The sequence below is a fragment of the Sylvia atricapilla genome, chromosome 1 (assembly GCF_009819655.1).
Source record: "Sylvia atricapilla isolate bSylAtr1 chromosome 1, bSylAtr1.pri, whole genome shotgun sequence".
Taxonomy (NCBI): domain Eukaryota; kingdom Metazoa; phylum Chordata; class Aves; order Passeriformes; family Sylviidae; genus Sylvia; species Sylvia atricapilla.
Window position 1 is genome coordinate 106,077,578 of NC_089140.1, and position 18,823 is coordinate 106,096,400.

Consider the following 18,823-nt stretch of genomic DNA (forward strand, 5'->3'; position numbering starts at 1 on the left):
CCTGCCAAAAGAATCCTGCCTGGCAGATAATAATATAGGAGTAATTGTTTTCATTTGGAATGCAGTGTCTTGAAACAGAGAGCCTGAAACAGAGAATAAGAGCAGCACAACTGCAACCTGCAGTTTTCTTTTAGTGAGGCTCCTTGCATTTTTTGGAGTCCAAATTTCACAAATCACCTGTAAACACACTGGAGGACACGCTGTTCCCTAGACATTTTGTGCTGACTTTCTAGAAGCCCTTTAGGATTTCTAGGCTGTGTAGATCATGCTTTTTTAGAGATGTGCATTGTAACAGAAGATGTGTCCTCTTTAAACACCCCGAGTGTCCAGGCCTGCTCAGTAAAACAGAGGGGCTGGCAATCAGCCTAAGGACACGATTCACACCTGACAGATTGCAGAAGCCTCCTGGCATTAGGCAATCCACACCTTTCAAGAACTGTTGTTTCAAGAAGTTATTGGTACAGAGTATTTCCTGAGGGGGTGGTAGCGATTCCCACAAGGCATGTATGGAAATATGGCAACTTGATTCACAGGAAGACAGACGTTTTTATTGACATGGAAAAGAGTTTGCTACTAAAAGCAGTGTTTGACCCCATTTTTTCGTATGGTACCAAGAGGAGGTGGGGGAACCCTGATCCTTAAATTTTTCTCAAGAGCAGGTGTAGCACTCTTCTGGCTGTCAGGAAGCAAGACCAGGTTGCTGGTATTAGCCTTCGTATTCACCTGGATTTAAGCAGAGCAAAGAAAGCCTCTTCTTGCAAAGGATGAAAACAATATGGGTATATTTTCAGTGTCCAAGTACTTGGCCATTTTGGGTCAGAATGGATACGTTTACACAAGTGTACTTTCTCACCCATCCTGTGCTTGGAAAGGCCTGCTAGACTAGCTTGTATCTGAACCAAACTTGGAAATACTGATTTTTGCTGTCAGCATTACAGGTAAGTTCACATCAGTAATCATGAAGGTATGTGTCAAGAGATAGCGAGCAAATTCCCAAAATCCTTGTTTCCCAGACTTGCATTGGGGAGATCACAAAGTCACCATCGTGTGAAAGAGGAGCTTTTACTCTCTGTTCTAGTGACTGTAGCCACTGAATAACCACTAATTAAAAAGAAAAAAAAAAAAAAAAAAAGAAAAAAAATCAATTATCTGGAAAAGGAAAGCTTTGTTATCAGAGGAGGACTTTGGACTTCTCTTCCTCACACTCTAGGGCTGGCTGCAGCCCCAGCTGCTACAACCCACCCATTAGAAACCGCAGTGGATTTTGCAAGAAGCCACGGGATTGTGGAGAGCCCACCTGAGGGCAGGAAGGTGGGTAGCAGCCACCTACACCTGTGCGGTGCCTGCCAGCACAAGATGAGATGAGGTGAGGATGAGGAAGGAAGGGCAGCACATGGAGGCGGGGGCGGCTCCTCACATGGACACCCCTAAGCCAGGCATCAGTCCTGCCTCTCTCCCTCTGGTGCTCACTGTGCTGTCCGCAGAGCTGTGGCCACGGCAGCCGCAGGCGGAGTGAGCAGTGCCCTGGCAGCCAGGGCTGGGGGCATCCGGCACAGCACCGCCGGCCGGGCAGGGGAGCGGATCGTCCCGCTCCGCTCTGCACTGGGGCGGCCTCACCTAGAGCGCTGTGGGTAGTTTTGGTCACCAGAATACAAGAAAGACATTAAGCTATTAGAGAGTGTTCAAATGAGAGCAACAACGATGATGAAGGGTCTGAGGGAGTAGCCATGTGAGGAGCGGCTGAAGTCGCTTCTTCAGCCTGGAGACTGAGGGGCGGCCTCTGCAGCCTTCAACATACTCGTGAGGGGAAGCAGAGGGGCAGGTACTGATCTCTCCTCTGTGGTGACCAGCGACAAGACTTGAGGGAATAAAGCTGTGCCAAAGGTTGGATAGTATAATAAAAAATTCTTCAGTGAAAGAATGGCTGGGCACTGGAATCCTCTGCCCAGGGAGGCGGTGGAGTCACCGTCCTTGGATGCGTTTAAAAAAAGACTGGACTTGGCACTCATTGCCATGGTTTAGTTGATGAGGAGGGGCTAGGTCATAGGTTGAACTTGATGATCTCAAAGGTCTTTTCCAACCTAGTTCATTCTATGATTTTGTGAAAAGGTTTAAATCACCCAGAGGGTGTTTGAGTACTGGACAGGCTTTCCTGGGAAGTGGTCACAGCACCAAGCCTGACGGAGTTCGAGAAGCGTTTGGACAATGCCCTCAGGCGCATAGTGGGATTTCTGGGGTGTCTTTGTAGGGACAGTAGCTGAACTCGAAGACCCTTGTGTATCCCTTCCAAACCAAGACGGTCTGTGATTCCGCGCAAGGCGGCTGAGGGCTCTGCGCTCAGCGCCGCCAGCGCTCCCCGCCACGGGCGGAGCCGCCGCGCGCCCCCGGCCCCTCACCCGGCGCCAGGGCCGCGCCTGCGCGGGCTCGCGGCCGCGCGTGCGCGCTGGGGCGCGGGGCAGGCGCCGCCGCTTTCGGAGCGTTTGCGGGCGCCGAGCGGCTGCGGCAGCGCCGAGTTCGCGCCTCCGCGGGCACCGGGCGCTCCCGGCTCCTCCCGCAGGCGCGCCGAGGCGGCACCGGGCTGCCCGGGAAGGGGGTGGGCGGGTAGACAGCTGGGTAGGTAGGCACGTAGGTAGGAAGGTAGGGGAGAGTCGGCTGGGTCCCGCTGCCTCCTCATCGTCATGGCCGGCTCGGAGCAGCGGGAGGACGGGGAAGCACCGCTGCCCATCGAGGATTCGGAGCTGGCGCTGGCCGGCATCAACATGCTGCTGAACAACGGCTTCCGCGAGTCCGACCAGCTCTTCAAGAAATACAGGTCAGTCCCGGCCGCCGCTCCGCCGCTGCCGGGGCCCCTTCCCGCGGCGCGGCTCCTCCGCCCCCGCGGCCGGGCGCTGAGCGGGCGGCGGGGCCGGGGGCGCGCAGGGCCCCGGCGCGGGAGCCTCGCCCTGCACGGACCCTCGGAGCGGGAGGGGTCCGTGCTGCCCGTCGCTGCTTCGGTCTCGTGGGCTCTCACGGGGAAGGGGCAAGCGTGTTTCACAGAATCACAGGTCGGGTCAAATTGGAAGGGGCCGCAGTGGGTCGTGTAGTCCAACCACCCAGCTCAGCATCTTAGAGCACACGGGACAAGGTTGTCCCCAGACCGTTCTTGAATATCTCCGGTGAGGGAGACTCCACAAGCTCTCTGAGCAATCTGTTCCCATGCAGGGTCACCCACACAGTAAAGAAGCTCCTCATGTTCAGGTGGAACTTCCTGTGCATCCGTTTCTGCCCGTTGCTTCTTGTCCTAGTGCTTGTCACCACCGAGGAGAGCCTGGCTCCATCCTCTTGACACCCTCCCTTTAGATATTTATACACATTGATGAGGCCCCCTCAGTCATCTCTTCTCGAAGCTGAACAGGCCCAACTCCCTCAGCCTTTCCTCGTAAGAGAGATGCTCCGTTCCAGTCCCTCACTCATCCTCATTGCCCTCTGCTGGACCCGCTTCAGGAGCTCCGTAGCTCCTTTGTACTCAGGATGCTAGAAGTGGACATGGCACTTCAAATGTGACTTCACCAGGGCTGAGTAGAGGGGCAGGATCACATCCCTCAACCTCTGGCCCTGCTCTCCCTAATGCATCCCAGGATTCTGTTGGCCTTGCCCAAAAGAGTTCGGGGGTGGTGTGTGGTGGAGGGCATCTGGCGCCCTGTTGGAGGGGTGGAGAAGGGCTCAGCCGGGGTCCCTCGGTAGCACTGTCTGCATTTGGCTCTCGTGTATGTGTAAACATACAAGTGTGGCTGGAGATATGTCCTGGGGGGTTTTCGCTCCGGTGCTCGTGTGTGGTCTGATGTGATCTTCAAGTGTACAAAATGGATAGCAACGAAAGGGTCTGTGAGTGCTGCTGTGATTATCTTAGGGCTGTAAGATTATGTTTATAATCCCCACATACATCATGTCTAGGTTTCTGCGTTAAGTAGGCATCTGGTAGGAATGGCATTAGTGCAGCTGTGTAAGTCAGGCTTAAAGAAAAGGTTGCCCCTACCTGTGCTTGCTGCTTTTCTTAGTACTAATGTCTTCCACTCGAGCTTGAGCTGCTGCTGTAATTGCGCATACGTTCTAAATAATTAATTTGCACTATAATGCTGTCGTCTGTATGATTAAAAAAGACTTTGGTTGGCTTAAAATAGAACTTCATAGTGATGGTGTACTTATGTATTTAAATCTTGTTTACTGAAAAGAGGGTTGGAAGTGGAATACAGGGAATAAGGCACATTAACAACATTCCCCTTAATAATAACAAGGGAATAACACTTCTTTTTGTGTACCTGCAACAGGTTAATATTAAGTGTGTCATTTTGTCTCTAGTATATACTGCTATGTAACACAAAGTACTGTTGTGTAGAGCTAACTGGAATGTTACAGGTGACAAGCAAGGTCCAATTCTACATTCCTCACATGCATAAGCATGAAGTCCAACTCTTAACCCATCGCTGCCAAGACCACCACTAAACCCTGTCCATAATGGCCAGGTCTGTGTCATGTGAAGTTGCACCCTATGAGTTACTTCTTTTTTTTTTTTTTTTCTTTTTCTTTTTTTAAGTCCTCAGTTGTTCTGTGTATCTAAGGAACCTGTTGGTTTTGGTTGCATGCTTTTGTGTTGTGTAATTTTTTTATGGCGCCAGTTAAGGAACATTCAGTGTGGTTTCCTCTCCTCCACTTTCTCTTTGTGCTGTGCCATTGCTATCTCTCAGTAGTGTGAATCTGGGAGTAATCTAGGAATTCTAAATATGTGATGCTTCTTACACTTTAAAGTAGTACTGAGGAGTAAAATAGTTAAGATTCTTGTTCTCAAAATTGAGTTTAATCCTCCCTTGAGAGGGTGAATAATGATTTCTTCTGCAAACTCTCCTCTTGGTTATCTAGAAGGTTTTATTTCAAAAGATATCTTAAATGCAGAAACTGGCGAGTCTTTTTTGCCCGATGCAGGCTTTTCTTTGTTTGATTTTATCAATAAATGTCTCTCAGCTCAGTGTACTTTTTGATGGTGGCTTTTAAATGTCCCCTGCAAGGAGTAAATAGGAATCCCTTCATAAGATTAATAGTTTATGGTTCATAAATTGATAATTGATGTCTTGGGCTGGAGATTTTCAGAGGCATTTAAAACCTTTTTCCTTCATCCCGAACTTTGTAGCAGGCTTCCTTTTGCTGTGGACTAATAAGCCCTTATTGAATTGCAGATTAACTGTATGTTGAAAATTTGGATTTCATATAGGAGAGAAGATGCAGCAAAGCATGCTCAACTTCCTATCAACCTGAATTCTGCAGACATGTGCAGTGAGGGCCACTTGCTTTTCCCAACAGCTTTTGGATCTGTGCTTGTCTTGAATGTGTTCTTTTTGCAAGGATTTAAGCAATGCTATTATATGTTTGTTTGCATGCAGTCTTAATGAGTGTGTTTTTGTAGGTGTGTGCTTGGAGTTACAAAATAGAACCCATCCTAAATGGGGCTGGTAAGCCAAACGAGGAGGGTTTTGAAGCTCTCTATAATTTAATATTAATATTTGTAATTCGTGATACTAGAGGTCAAAGATGTCTGGCATGCAGCTTTTTAAACTTGGTATGAGTGTGTGTCTGTATTTCAAGTGACCTTTCTTGTAGAAAGTGTTAATTCTAGACTACTGCCTATGCAGGTAGTTTAGCTCTGTTTCAGAAGCTAACATTTATTAATAAATTATAGAAGTGGAGAATGGAGATACTCAGCAAAACTTCCGTTCCAGTAGCCACACCACTTAAACTACTTAAAACCATTCCTTAGAAACTGCTGGTTTTGATTGTGCTTTTTCTTACTTCAATATTTAAATTCGTTTGCCACCTGAAAGATCTTGTGAATAATTTAAATTAATGCTTCTGTCTTTATGGGACAGTAGGCAACCTTGTTTCCAAAACAGGCAGTATGTATTTTTCTTTGCTCTTCTGCATTTTTCCATCTTCCAGAAAGTAATGAGTATTGAACTGGAGTATTCTTGTTGCTCTTTTAGCTTCGTGGATTTCTAAGCATGTAAGAAAGAAACGGTCAAAAGAAAGCTGACTGCTGAGCCTAAAATCAGTTATATTTGAAAGCTGGTCATAATGCAGTCCTTGAGGAAACTAGGGTTAGAACTGCAGCTGTGTTTCATGTGCATATCCACACAAGTAAAGTCTTGCTTATGAAGAGTGGTGGTACTTCGAAGTTATGTGCCACAAAACTATTATTTCTGTGTTGGATGTGGGAGAGTGGTGTTTTGTCTTTGAGTGGTAACAGCTCATATACATATCTATGGAGAATCTGAAGAAGATGAATATTCAGTTGTGTGCCAGATACAACATGTAGTTGGAACTGTGTTTACTATCACACTAAAGCACTTAATGAATTTTCAAGTGTTGTTTGTGAGTATTTTTGTTTTAAGTTATACTTGAGGGAAGATAGTAGAGTTTGAAAAATCATCTGCATGTAGCATCCATATCTGCGTATGCTTTTTCATGAGCTTAATTTTTTAGAAGTCCAAATCCTGTACCCTCTGGTGGTGATAACAATCTGAACATGAATCAAATACCAGTGGATGTGGTATTTTCATGAGTCTTTAGCAGACAGCATCACTGCCCCTAGTGCTTGTAGCCATATTAGGTTCCCTCAGTGCTAACTCAGATTTGAAACTGTCAGATATCAATCTTTGTATTCAGCTTGAAGAATGCTGACTCTGTCCTAGTTCTCATCAGTTTAAACTTTTGAGTATCTGTGGAAGCTGCAGGAGGTTAACCAAGGACAGACAGCAAAGGGGGAGCCTTCAGGCAGCAGGATGGTACTGTTTTGGTGAACCGCCCTGACACTAGCAGTAAAGCTGAACTGGAGTGTTGTTTTCTCTCTTGTAGCTTTGTGGATTTCTAGACATATAAGAAGGAAATAAACTGTCAAAAGAACTTATTTTTTTGCTGATTCTTCACTTCTTACAAGCATTTGCAATTATTTAAAAACTTCCTCCAGCTAAGAGAAGAGGGGACTGTGTTAAATAAAGCCAGGAGTTTTTTGCTGAGTGTTGACTTATAACATGAATTGTCAAATCATAGAGTATCTCGAGTTAGAAGGGACCAATCAGGATCAATGAGTTCAACTTCTGGCCCTGCACAGGGGCAAGAATCACCCCACGTGCCTGTGATCATTGTCCAAAACGTTTCTTGAGCTCTGTCAGGCTTGGTGCTATGATCACTTCCCTGAGGAGCCTGTCTCAGTGCTCAAGCACCCTCTGGGTGAAAAACCTTTTCCTATACCTAACCTAAACCTCCCCTGACATAGCTTTGTGCTATCCCTTTAAATCCTGTTCCTGGTCGTGAGTGAGAAGAGATCAGTGTCTGTCCCTCCTCTTCTGTCCTCTTCAAGAGGAAGTTGTAGGCTGCAGTGAGCTCTCCTCTCTGTCTCCTCCAGTCTGGAGAAAGCCAAGTGACCTTGACCTCTCTTCATGTGGCTTCCCATCAAGGTCCTTCACCACCTTTGTGGCTCTCCTTTGGATGCTCTCTGATGGCCTTGCATCTTTCTTATATTGTGATGCTGCTTAAAACGGCACCACAATATAAAGAAGAAACAAGAGCGCAAGCTGAGGCTGCCCCAGTGCAGAGCAGACAACTACATCCTTTGGCTGGATGACAACGGTGCCTGCTGCACCCCAGGACACATGGTTGACCTCCCGAGCTGCCAGGGCTATTATCTCACAAGAAATCTAACAATCTGTCTCCTACCAAAGAAACATTTGTCTCTGCATGAATGATTCTAACATAAGGCTTGGTAAAGTTTCCAGCTTCCATCTTAATGGAAAGAGAAATGGTACAAGAGGACAGGTAAAATGTGTATAGTAAGGTCATATCTGCAGAAGAAATTAAAGATTATATGAAGAAATGTGATTATAAGAAAAAATGTGCAAAGATTTGAAGAATGGGGCCAGTGTAGACAAACATGACGTTCAGCCTGCTAGGGTAAAGCAGAACATGGAGAACTGGAAGCTGGTGCACGTGGGAAGAAAGCTTACTATGGTTGTTTAAAAAACCTGAAATTAATTTAAAGTTGACGTGCTACATTATGCATATTAACACACACACAAACTTAGTAATGGTCCACAAGTCCATTATGAATAGGCATTTGAACCTCATATTACCAACTTAAAATGCTGTCAGTGGTTCAAAATACTTTTGACCCAAATGCAAGTTGAGGCAAGGTGACATTAAGCCAGCATTGATCAGTAGGTAGATTATGATCCATCTATGGGCTGTCTAACCACTGCTGAAATTCTTGCATATATACCTCAGCAAAGGAACCTTAAGAGCAAAAATGAAGTGATTTAGTAGATGCTGCAGTAGCTTCTCTAAAGATAAGGCCAGCAGAGCGGGAGCTGACGTCAGTTAGTTGGGCAAAGGATGATAGCATCTAGATTGGCAGTGTGAGAATAAATCATGAGTGCCCTGCTAGTAACCCTCTGTGCTTTTGTTTGCTGCATCCATAGGCTGAGGAGCAGCTGCTAGATGGATGTATAGAAGGGGGCATTCCTTGTAAGGGAAGTGATTTTTAGTAGCAGTATTCTAAGTGTGTACCTCAGTGAGGTGAGATTTCATTACTCAATGCTAGGCAGAGTAATAGTAATAACCATGCACATAAAACCAGCATTGGTTTTCCAGCTATGTGGATAGATTAGAAATATTTTAAGCATTCTGCAATTTAAATCTTCCAAGACCTTGGTACACAGAGATGATCACATTGAGCGTGACACTTAGTTTTGTGGCCTTCATTACAGAGACAGGTGGTGCCGGAAGAAGTGGTAGAAATGGTAGAGGGAGGTTGAGAGATCTGTTTGTCATATGGAGCAGTATCTGGTTATTGTAAGTCCAAGGGAAGATGACAGAAAGCTTAACAAAAATCTTGGTTTATAACGCAGAGGTTAGAAGTCAGGTTTGGTGGAGATGGAGAAGAGGTGTGATAGTAAGCAGATTAAATTAATTCTGTGAAAGATGCAAATGCTTTTTACTCTTGTTAGTGCACCCACTCTTTGGTCTACTGTTTCTGGAAAAATATTTCAGGCTGTTATGATAGGTTAGATATGTTTTTGGTTTTATCTACTTCAGGATTTCCTAGATGTTAAAGAAGTTACATGATGTCAGTTAAGCTGCTGTAGTTCGTTGTGGAAAGTGATATTGGTCAGTTTGGAAAAAACGGTTTTACTTAAGTCCCCAGTTCTTACAGATTTTAGATAGTGCAAGTGGAGAGATAGTACAAATCTGCTGATGTGTTATAACTAGCTTATCTCTCACCTTTGTAACTAGTTTTCAAATTAAAGATGCAATTGAAAATTCTTTTCCTTATCTCCAGTGTTTTCATATTGTGGGCCTAAAGTTCACAACCTGAAGTTAAAGCAAAACAATCTCCCATTAATTTGCAGAAGGACAAAACAAATTAGATAAAACCAGGATAGAAAAAGGCCACAGAATTATTTTTATATTCCTGTATTTCACTTGTGGTTATGTATTTCTGAGTAAGAATAGAAATGTATGCTAAGGGTTCATTAAAAAAAACAAATTTGGGCTGATTGTGAAATGTAAACTAAACCTAGATCTGATATTTGTAGTTCTCAATGTGATTTAATACTGTAATGCTTCCATGACACTTTTATTGCCATGGATATTTCATATACCAGTATTGGATGATAGGTGTACATATGTGAATCTGTCATGTTTGTAATCTCACAAACAATTTTTAGAACCTATTTTAGAGTAATCTGTGATGGAATAATGACCAAAGGATTTGTTTGTTGTTGCAGTAAATTCCTTACCTTTCTGTTTACATTTTTTTTTTTGTTTTGTTTTAAAATATTCAGTTCCCACTACTATATTTATCTGTGAACTTAGATGAATTATGCCATTTTGCTTTATTCTCCCACTTTGTGGACAAAATTAATTTGTTTAACCTGAGCATCACTCTCAGCATGATGGCTGGAATTCTTGATGGACTGTGGTTAAACTAGCAATGACTAGAAAAACAGTGAGGAAGTGTTGGCAAGTTAATTACATTACTCTAAATTTAAACCTGAGCTAGGCTGTAGTAGCTTTAGAAGCTGATGTGGAGAAGTGAAATACTGTCTTGGAAAAAGCTGTAGAAAAAAAGAGAAGATACTGAGGAGTAATTGATTTGTTTGTTTGTTTGCTTGTTATGTGCTTCAGTTCTGATGTATTTTTTATTGTGATACTGGGCTGTATTATCTCAGCATTATTAAACCAAAGCTTAAACCCCCTGAATGTTATAATCATGTGTGAAAATGGGGCATAGCAACCACCTTTCTTCTGAAAGTGAGTTAATACCTTAAATGTATGCTATGAAATGAGGCAAAGCAATCAGGTTTTTTTTGGGAGAAGCAATGTCTTGTGTAATGCTGGTTAATATGTCTGGAAGTAAGTTCTGCTTCAGTGCTCTTAAGGTTTTGATCTAAGTTTAGTTACACATGCTGACTTCATTGATATGTAGGACCTTTTACTGTGGTATCCTGCAGTAATGGTGTTAGTAACATTGTTTCTTATAAAAAGATACCTTCTGAGTCCTAGTTTCCTAGGTGAAGTGCAAGCTGTGTTTTACGAAATATGTCAGGAGACTGATTTTTTTTTTCCATCTTTGAGCTAATTAAAAGTCTTGATTTTTCTTTACTTAATGGAGATTATTGCTTTCAAAGTTTGAGGACAGCTTGGGTAGTGCAATGTCCTGGTGTTAATTTGTAATCGGTTCCATAGGTCCTGTCAGCGTTGAGGCAGCCCTTGGTTTGCTGTTAGTATCTTCTCAAGTGCTGCCTCATTTTTTTGTTTCTTAACAACTTCAGAGTTGTCTGTCAGGAAGGATGGAACTTCATGTCTGAAGCTGAAGGTCACTTACAAGGAGCTTGAGCTTTTTGTGGGATTGTGTTTTTCCCAGAAACCTAATGTCATCATTTGTCACACCTCAGTTTTTACTGGGACAGTACTGTGCCATTTCACACTTTGCCTAGCTCTCAAGAAAAAGATGGCCTTAAACTGTTGAAGAATTTACCAGTCAATATAAGACTCACGAAGACTGAGCACATAACATGGTTGTTGTTAAAAATTGTATTTTAAACACTGGAATTGCCATACTAAGTGATCTTCCATAAAGCTGCAATTATAGTCTCTACCCAGTGACTATGTAGGAATGTGCTAGAAGTGTTCCTTATTTTCTTTAGTGATGACACAAAGTCTATGTGGGGGACTCCTACAGTAAAGTTTTGATGTTTTGATTGCCAAACTCCATGGTCTCAACAGAAGCATCTCCCAGACATAGGATAACATTATGCATCGTGTTTTCTTGCTTCAGGGTCCTTTTGTGGTGCAGCCCATATGTGCTGTAATGGCAATGCTTTTTATAGATTGAGTGAGTGAAAGTTAAAAAGAACTGATCTGTGACATTTACCTCATGTATTACAGCTACTGATAATTTCAGACTGGAATAATGATATGGCTCTTGGTTTTTTTGTTGTTGTTTCATCTTTGATCATGGGGGTTGAATTGGGAGCAGAAGTAGCAGTGAGTGTCAAGAGTGCAAGTATGGAAGCAGTTTTGAAAGGTCAGTTGAAAAAGATAAGTATATACTTGGGGAAAAAACTCAGCTGTACTCAGACAAATGCATATATACACTGTAATACTTGAGCAAATTTTCATTGCTTCAGTAGTAGACTTTATTTTGTAGTATTTAAAGACCAGTTGGCTCTCAACTGTATTTAGCTGTTTCAGTTTTTAACATTATTTTAACATTTTTTAACTATTTGTGTTCCATGTACGTAGATCTGAGGAAACACAAAAATGAAACATTTGCTTTATTTCGGAGCTTCTTTGAAACGTGATGTAAATGCAGCTTTGTGCTCCCAGACATAAAAACGATCTGTGTGATGTTGTGCTGATCTGTTCTGCAGTTCTGGATCAGCTGGCCGTTGATAATGCAGGTGTGACCTTGAAATGTGTGGTGAAGGTTGTGCTGGGAGTGTGGTGGTGGGACTGGCTGCTGAATGGTCCCGCGAGCCTCAGGAGTTTAAAAAGGGACGATGAGGGATCCGTGTGCCCTCTGCAGCCGAGTTCATGCTGGAAGTGCCAGCTGCAGCCAGTGCAATTTGTGTGGCTGATTGCTGCTGCCCTGTGTAACACAGCTGCTGGGAGAGCACAGTCCAGGTACTGAGAAGCAGAGACATTTACTGGCAGCTATTCTTTGTTGCCTGCTAACAAAGGGGAAAGTACCCAAACCTATTTTTCCTTTGGAAAAAATAATGGAAAAAATGTGACAAGTTGTATTGATCTCACACTTACGTGTCCATACAGAATTGAGCAGTGTATATAAAAAGGCAAGGCTTTTCCTGTTATAACATGCTTTGTTTGTCTTCGCTGTTTTTCTTTCTCATTATTCTTGTTCGTGGCCTTGCTTTTAGATATTTATGCTAAATCAAAAGTGAGAAAAGGTGTGTGTGGGGAAAACATTGCAGACTGCTTCTTTTTAAAAAAAATAACAAACAGCCAAACTCTAGTATAATACCAGTTCACTGGAAATTTGTTTCTCAGCAATATGCCTCTTTCTCTGTGTTTTTAAGTACCTCTGCTATTTTAAAACTCTGCTTTAATATAATGCTTGAAAACAAATTAGGTGCTTTACTGCAGCAATATATGTTTCTGTCACTTAAATTCTGGAAGTCTGTGTTTTTATATAACATGGTACCCCACTACTGAACAATGTGAATCAATGCTACCACTGAGGCCCTGACAATTTATTCTTTTTTCAAATTGTCTGTGTGGCACTACTGTAGCCTCATGAAACCTGTTGGATGTATTACCATGGTTTTAGTTGCCTGAATTTTTTGATCTAGCTGTGATTTTTCACCCTTTGGGAATAGCCCTATGAACAGAACAGGTTGAAGCATCTTCAAGCTGTTCCACACAGTACAGTAAGATACGGATTCTGAGCTTGAAACAAAACAGGTACAAAACCGTAAGCCTTGTAAGAACCTTGTATTACAAAAACTTCATTGTGTAGTAGATACATTTTTTTAAGTGAGTGAGTTAACTTAAATTCATAGAAACAGATGGAAATGGGACTCTTAATAGAACCAGTTAACATTTGCCTTCTAGGACAAAATCAGAGTGAGAGATCACAAGAGGAGAGTAGAATTGCCAGACTTTAAAATTTTTTGTAGTTTTTTCTTTTGACCTGAACTGAATGTATTTTGATGGCAGTGGTTTCTCATAAAATATCTGTATCCTAGTACCTGAAAAATTATTTTTGATGCTATATTCTTAAAATATGTGTATAAAAAAATATATATAAATCTACATAACTTAAAAATGTATGTATCTATATATATACATATCTTAAAATGTATCTATAGTAAAAGATATGAAGCTTTTGGTTTTCTGTTTCCATTGTGTTTTGCAGATATCTTTGTAACTTGATACAAAACACCCACCAATATTTATTTGCAAACATACAAGCAAAACCCAAGGAATTCAATATGGATCTTTATTACAGGAAATATGTACAAATATAGTAACTATTTTTTGTTTTCTTTACAGAAACCATAGCCCATTAATGAGTTTTGGAGCCAGTTTTGTCAGTTTTTTGGTGAGTAGTTGAGAGCACAGAGTACACTTGGGGTTTGTGGCTGTACGTGCATGCCTGTGTTCATAGTACTCTATTTTCTTTCTCGGCGACTATTTTTTTCCAAATTTTCAGATTAAACATAGCTAGAGAACAAGGTGATATGCTGTGTAGAGCTTGTTTACTCTTGTGGTTTAAATAGAAAGTAAAGGTTCTGTGATTCAGTTTCTTAAATGTATGAAATATTTATGCATTCCATTAACAGAGACACAATAAAAAGTTCTCTTAAGTGAACATTGCCTTTAGTTATTTATTAAGTTATTTGATTAAAATAAAACTCATTAATGCCTGTTTTTCTGGTAACTTTTGCTGTTGAAGATTTCTTCATCCATGCTTCTGGATGAAGGTTTTTAATTCAATCCATTCACATTGATTCCATTTTGGATAGATGAGAACTGAGAATATCGATTGACTAAAAAGTCACAGTGAGCAAGTTAGGTTTGTTAAATGCTTTTTTTAAAAAATATAACATACTAGAAATTATAATGCCATGTATAAAAACTGAGCAGGTGTATTAGAAAGTGTTTGGATCTTTCTTTTTTAGACTGTCCTTATTCAGACTTTGCTGCTTCATCTTAGATCTCACCAGAAATTATCTATGGTAATACCCTTTTGAAAGACAGAATTTATTATAGTATGTCAGAAATACATGATTGGTGAATGAAATAAATATGAATTCTCTCTAGTATGCAATATGGAAAAATACACTGGTTAGGAAACCTCCTGGGGCATATGCTTCCTTTTAAGTCAGTGGAGGGGAGAAAGAAAAGGGAGAATCTCTCAGGCTTGCTTATCTGAATTGATGTGCTGAACCAGTGCAGCATCAGAGGATCTTGAAAGTATCTTGCTTAGCTGCTGTTCTAAATATAGCAGCAGCACTTGGTGTGCTTGTGTCATTCCGAGCTTTTGTTTAATATGCTCCAAGAAAAGAAGTTACTTGTCCTGAAATTTTTTTTCAGTTGGTTCAGCAGTAGTTGGAGTCAGATGTGGTTTCTTTTTCTTCTTACCTATGGAGGGACTGTGGCTATTATTTTAAAGAATTTATTAGCTTCTTGTTGTTACTGAATTTAGAGGCCTGTTACTTATATGAATTAATAAAAGCAGATACCTGCACAGGTGCATAACATGCCTTACATAACAAAACCTGAAAATTAATGTATAGGAATTTTTCTTCTACTTAAAGTAGTCTGACTCTGCATTCAGTTTCACTGTATATGAAGGTCTAAGATGGAGGTTAGCACTTAGTGTGTTCTGAGTTGATTGTCTTGAAATTTTGCTAAAGAACTCTATTTTCTAGTTCAGTGTTTCTGTGTTAGAAGTATTTGCACTGATGTGTGTGTATTAATACTTCAGTTTAAAAAGTTTTACGGTCCAGTTTTTATGAAAATTTTTATTATCCCACAACTTTTGTAGAAATAAAAGTATTTGTGGTTTTTATCATTCGAATATGCTTGGTTTTTGTTAGAATGCCATGATGACATTTGAAGAGGAGAAAATGCAACTGGCATGTGATGACTTAAAGGCTACAGAGAAACTTTGTGAAAGTGAAGAAGCTGGAGTTATAGAAACAATCAAGAATAAAATTAAAAAGAATGTAAGAACCTAGTTTGTGTGTTGAATAAATTTTTCTGGAAACCTCCTTTCTGTCCTCTTGTATCTTGAAAAGATGTTTTTTGGTATGTGAAGAGCAGTTGAGATTAATAATAAATTTGGAAATTCAGTCAAATATTTTACTTGGATTTCCTAATTGTTCTAAAATACCTAGTCTCAGGTGAGTAAAATATTTTCTAAAGCGTCAGGTTGTGTTAATGTTTTCTGAACATGCAGAATTTGTGACCTACTAAAATTATTTCAGGGAGCTTGTAGCCTGTCTAATTCAGGCAAACTTTTAGTCATCCATGCTCTAGTAATGGTCAAAATTTGTGACGTTGAGGCTGCAGATTGCTGTGAGCCAGGCGTATTCCTAGGGAATTATCCTTTTTTCATTCTAAATAATAGAGGAAGAATAAAGCATGGAGATGCAGAACAAGTTAAAGTAGTTGTATAGAAGCATCCAGTGAGCAGCCTGCCAAACGTGACACAGCAGAATCACTGCAGAAAAAGAAGCCATTTCTCTTTAGTGTTTAGTTTGCTTGGTAAAAAGTGTTGAACCTGTTGTATTTAACTCTCCGCTCTTAAGGGGCACTGTATTTACCCTGCCGCTTGTCATACACCTTTTTCTGTGCTCTTCTACCTGTTAATTGCATGTCTTATACATTTAGTAATAAGGAAATGAAATTTAAATCTGTTCTGACAATTTGTAGAACCTTGGTAAAATAACTGGTAATACATGTCTAAAATGTTTCTGTTAAGTAGGATATTGCTTGATGATCTGTCTGACAAATTTTAGCATAGTTTTCAACTTGGAAATGCTGAGTTAATTTAGTAGCAATACTACCACATGCAGTTAATCTTGGATTTTTTAATTTCTCAGATTTAGACAAGTATCATGTGTTATCTTAATATTTTTCTGTGCTTTGTGTTTGTATATTCCAAACAGGTTGATGGACGGAAATCCACTCTATCCATGATAGATCGTCTGCAAAGACAAATAATTGTAGCAGACTGTCAAGTCTACTTGGCTGTGCTCTCATTTGTAAAACAAGAGTTATCAGGTGTGCTGTGACTTTCATGTTTAGATATATTTTAGCATGTCTTTTTTATAAAACTTGATCATAAAATTGCCCTATGACTTCAGTAGAAATAATTGTTTTGTAAGAAGGAGTGCAGTTCCATTTGAAACAGTCCACAATTGGTATGCTTACAGAGGTATTCCACCATTGTGTAAGTAGTGGTGAAAAATGGGATTGATTGTTACAAATTAGGGCTTTTTTTATTTTTCCCTATCAACAATCATATTCAATTGGTTCTCCTTAGACAAGTTGTTCTATTATCTATCATAGAGGTGTTGGAGGAGTTGGGACAAAGATGGGTAGCATCTGTGTGCTTTGTGGCCTGCAAGATAAAAGAGGCTGTTAAATCCAGGCCACTGGGAAAATCCTGATGCTCCATATGTATTCTGTTCATGACAATTCAGGGAGGTGACAAAAGTGCCAAGGAAAGCAATTTCAAATGAGTGTGCTGAACGTGGAACTGCTGAATCAGTTCTTACTCTCTGGTCACTGGAGTGTGTCCTTGCATGCCAAAGAGGGTAATCCTGTCGTGTTGAATGCAAACCCTTCCTTTCAATGGCAGAGCTGTTTCTGATGTTTTCTTGCATTCCTGCGCAATCTCAAAGCATGCTTTTATCTGTAAGTTTATAGAAACTGTGGTCAAGGTCATAGAGAAAGTGTGAGTGTATCTCAGGTTCCTACCAAATCAGTGAAGATCAAGGGATGGCAGACAGAGCAAACTCAGCTGATCATGTGAAAAGAAATGGCGAAATAACATTCAGATCATTTAAAATAACACTTAAAATTTTCAGTCAAGGGTGTAATGCTTTCTGTGATGTGTAGACTTGTTTTATCCCAAGCTATGGCATCAAGAGTATGTTTGGTTCTTGTTAGCAGAAATTCAGGAGGTATTGCTGTGTACTTTGTGTATTGTGCTTCAGAAGGGTTTTCCTGCTATTTTTGATGCAGTTCTGGGTTTTTGTTTTTGGTGGCTATTTTTTCCATCCCTCCTGAAGCTTTTTGCCTTGTTTCAGTATGTATTCTGCAGCTGCATAACTGGGTTGGATGCTGTAACTGAAGGTGGTGTCTGTTCTTTTCTCATCTGCAGCTCAGAGAACTGAAGTGGGTAGCAGAGAATTGCCGAACATGCAGTATATTTGGGTTATTCTACTGAGCAAAAAATATACCTGAAATCTTTAGTTAAAATTCTGAGCAGCTAAATGCTGCCTCAGTGACTGCTAGTTACTGACATTGCTGAGCTATTGGATCCATTATTTTGTGTTTTAAAGTATGCCATCTTTCTGTTTATGTACATACATTTTTTTGTTTTTACCATATTTCCCCACAGAAATAGCAACCAGATGACTGAAATTAGTGTAACTTCACAAAAAAAACCCCAGGAGACAAATATTTTTATCGGTGGATGGGTGAAAAATTCCTTGTGTTTTTCTTCCTGGAACAGTTTGACAAGAAGCATATGATGCCACACAACTTGGTTTCTCATATGCTTAACACATTTTATATTTTCTTTCCCACCCTCATGGATGTATTAGAAATACTTTCATCCTAGAGTTGTTGGCAGACCAAATGACATTAGCTTCCCCTGGCAATACTGCACTACCTTTTCTTGGTATTTACCACTGCTGTCATGGGTCTGACTACTTTCATGCTGGGAAATCAACTCAGTGATTTGGCTGGATTTAACTTTTATGTCTAAAAAGTCAGAAATTTCTTGTTTTGATTTGTTAGGTTGTTTTATGTTGGTATACCAATATCACATCAATTATGATTATACTGTATTAGTGAACAGTTTAATGACAGCACACCAGTGGAAGTGTAAAACTCTGCTTTTTTTCACCATACCACATCTTTTCCATTTCCTGCCAGCATTGGAATACAGTGATTAGCTATGGGCAGAATCACTGTCTATAGGACAAATAAAATGTGGTCTTTTCTTACTATCTGTGTGCTGCATTGTTGTGCATAGTTGTGTGAGCATTCATCTTGTGGTCAACCATGGAACTTTTAAAGTACTCTGTGCAGCCAGAAAGTGACCTAATTGCTTAAAATTGGAGTAATGTTAGTTTTGTAATGCAGCTGAATCAGGGTTGGGGGGGTTAATTTTTATTCTAATCCTTTAATACTCATCTCAAGAGAGAGGATTAATTTTTTTAAAATAACTTCCAAGTTCATGTTGACAGAACCTTTCTGTCATAACTGAGAACAGAAATTTTATAGTCTTTCTCAATACAGTTTTTTAACACTATAAAACTAGCTTCATGCCCTCTTCATGTAACAAGAATCCAAAAAGAGGCAGTCTAGTCGGTGATGTTACTTTCTATAGAAATGTTGGGCTTTTTTTGTCATTTGGGAGGGTTTTTGTCAAAGGCATCAAAGGCTTTTATAGAGTTGTTTGGTATTAATAGCATCTTGCTTTTCTTTGACACACCCCACCTGTTATGGTCTAATGCTGGCATTAGTTATAACA

General features: G+C 40.7%; 1 protein-coding gene across 1 annotated transcript in view; it reads left to right on the plus strand.

Annotated features, from left to right (window-relative positions):
- The first annotated feature begins 2,487 nt into the window (after window positions 1-2,487).
- The window catches only part of TTC39C (tetratricopeptide repeat domain 39C), a 38,233-nt gene continuing 21,897 nt past the window's right edge, over window positions 2,488-18,823 (plus strand). Inside the window, exons 1-4 of the mRNA XM_066330049.1 lie at window positions 2,488-2,812; window positions 13,600-13,648; window positions 15,150-15,278; window positions 16,224-16,338. Of these exons, the coding sequence (XP_066186146.1) occupies window positions 2,679-2,812; window positions 13,600-13,648; window positions 15,150-15,278; window positions 16,224-16,338 (427 nt within the window). The 5' untranslated portion in view covers window positions 2,488-2,678. The remainder of the gene's footprint in view (window positions 2,813-13,599; window positions 13,649-15,149; window positions 15,279-16,223; window positions 16,339-18,823) is intronic.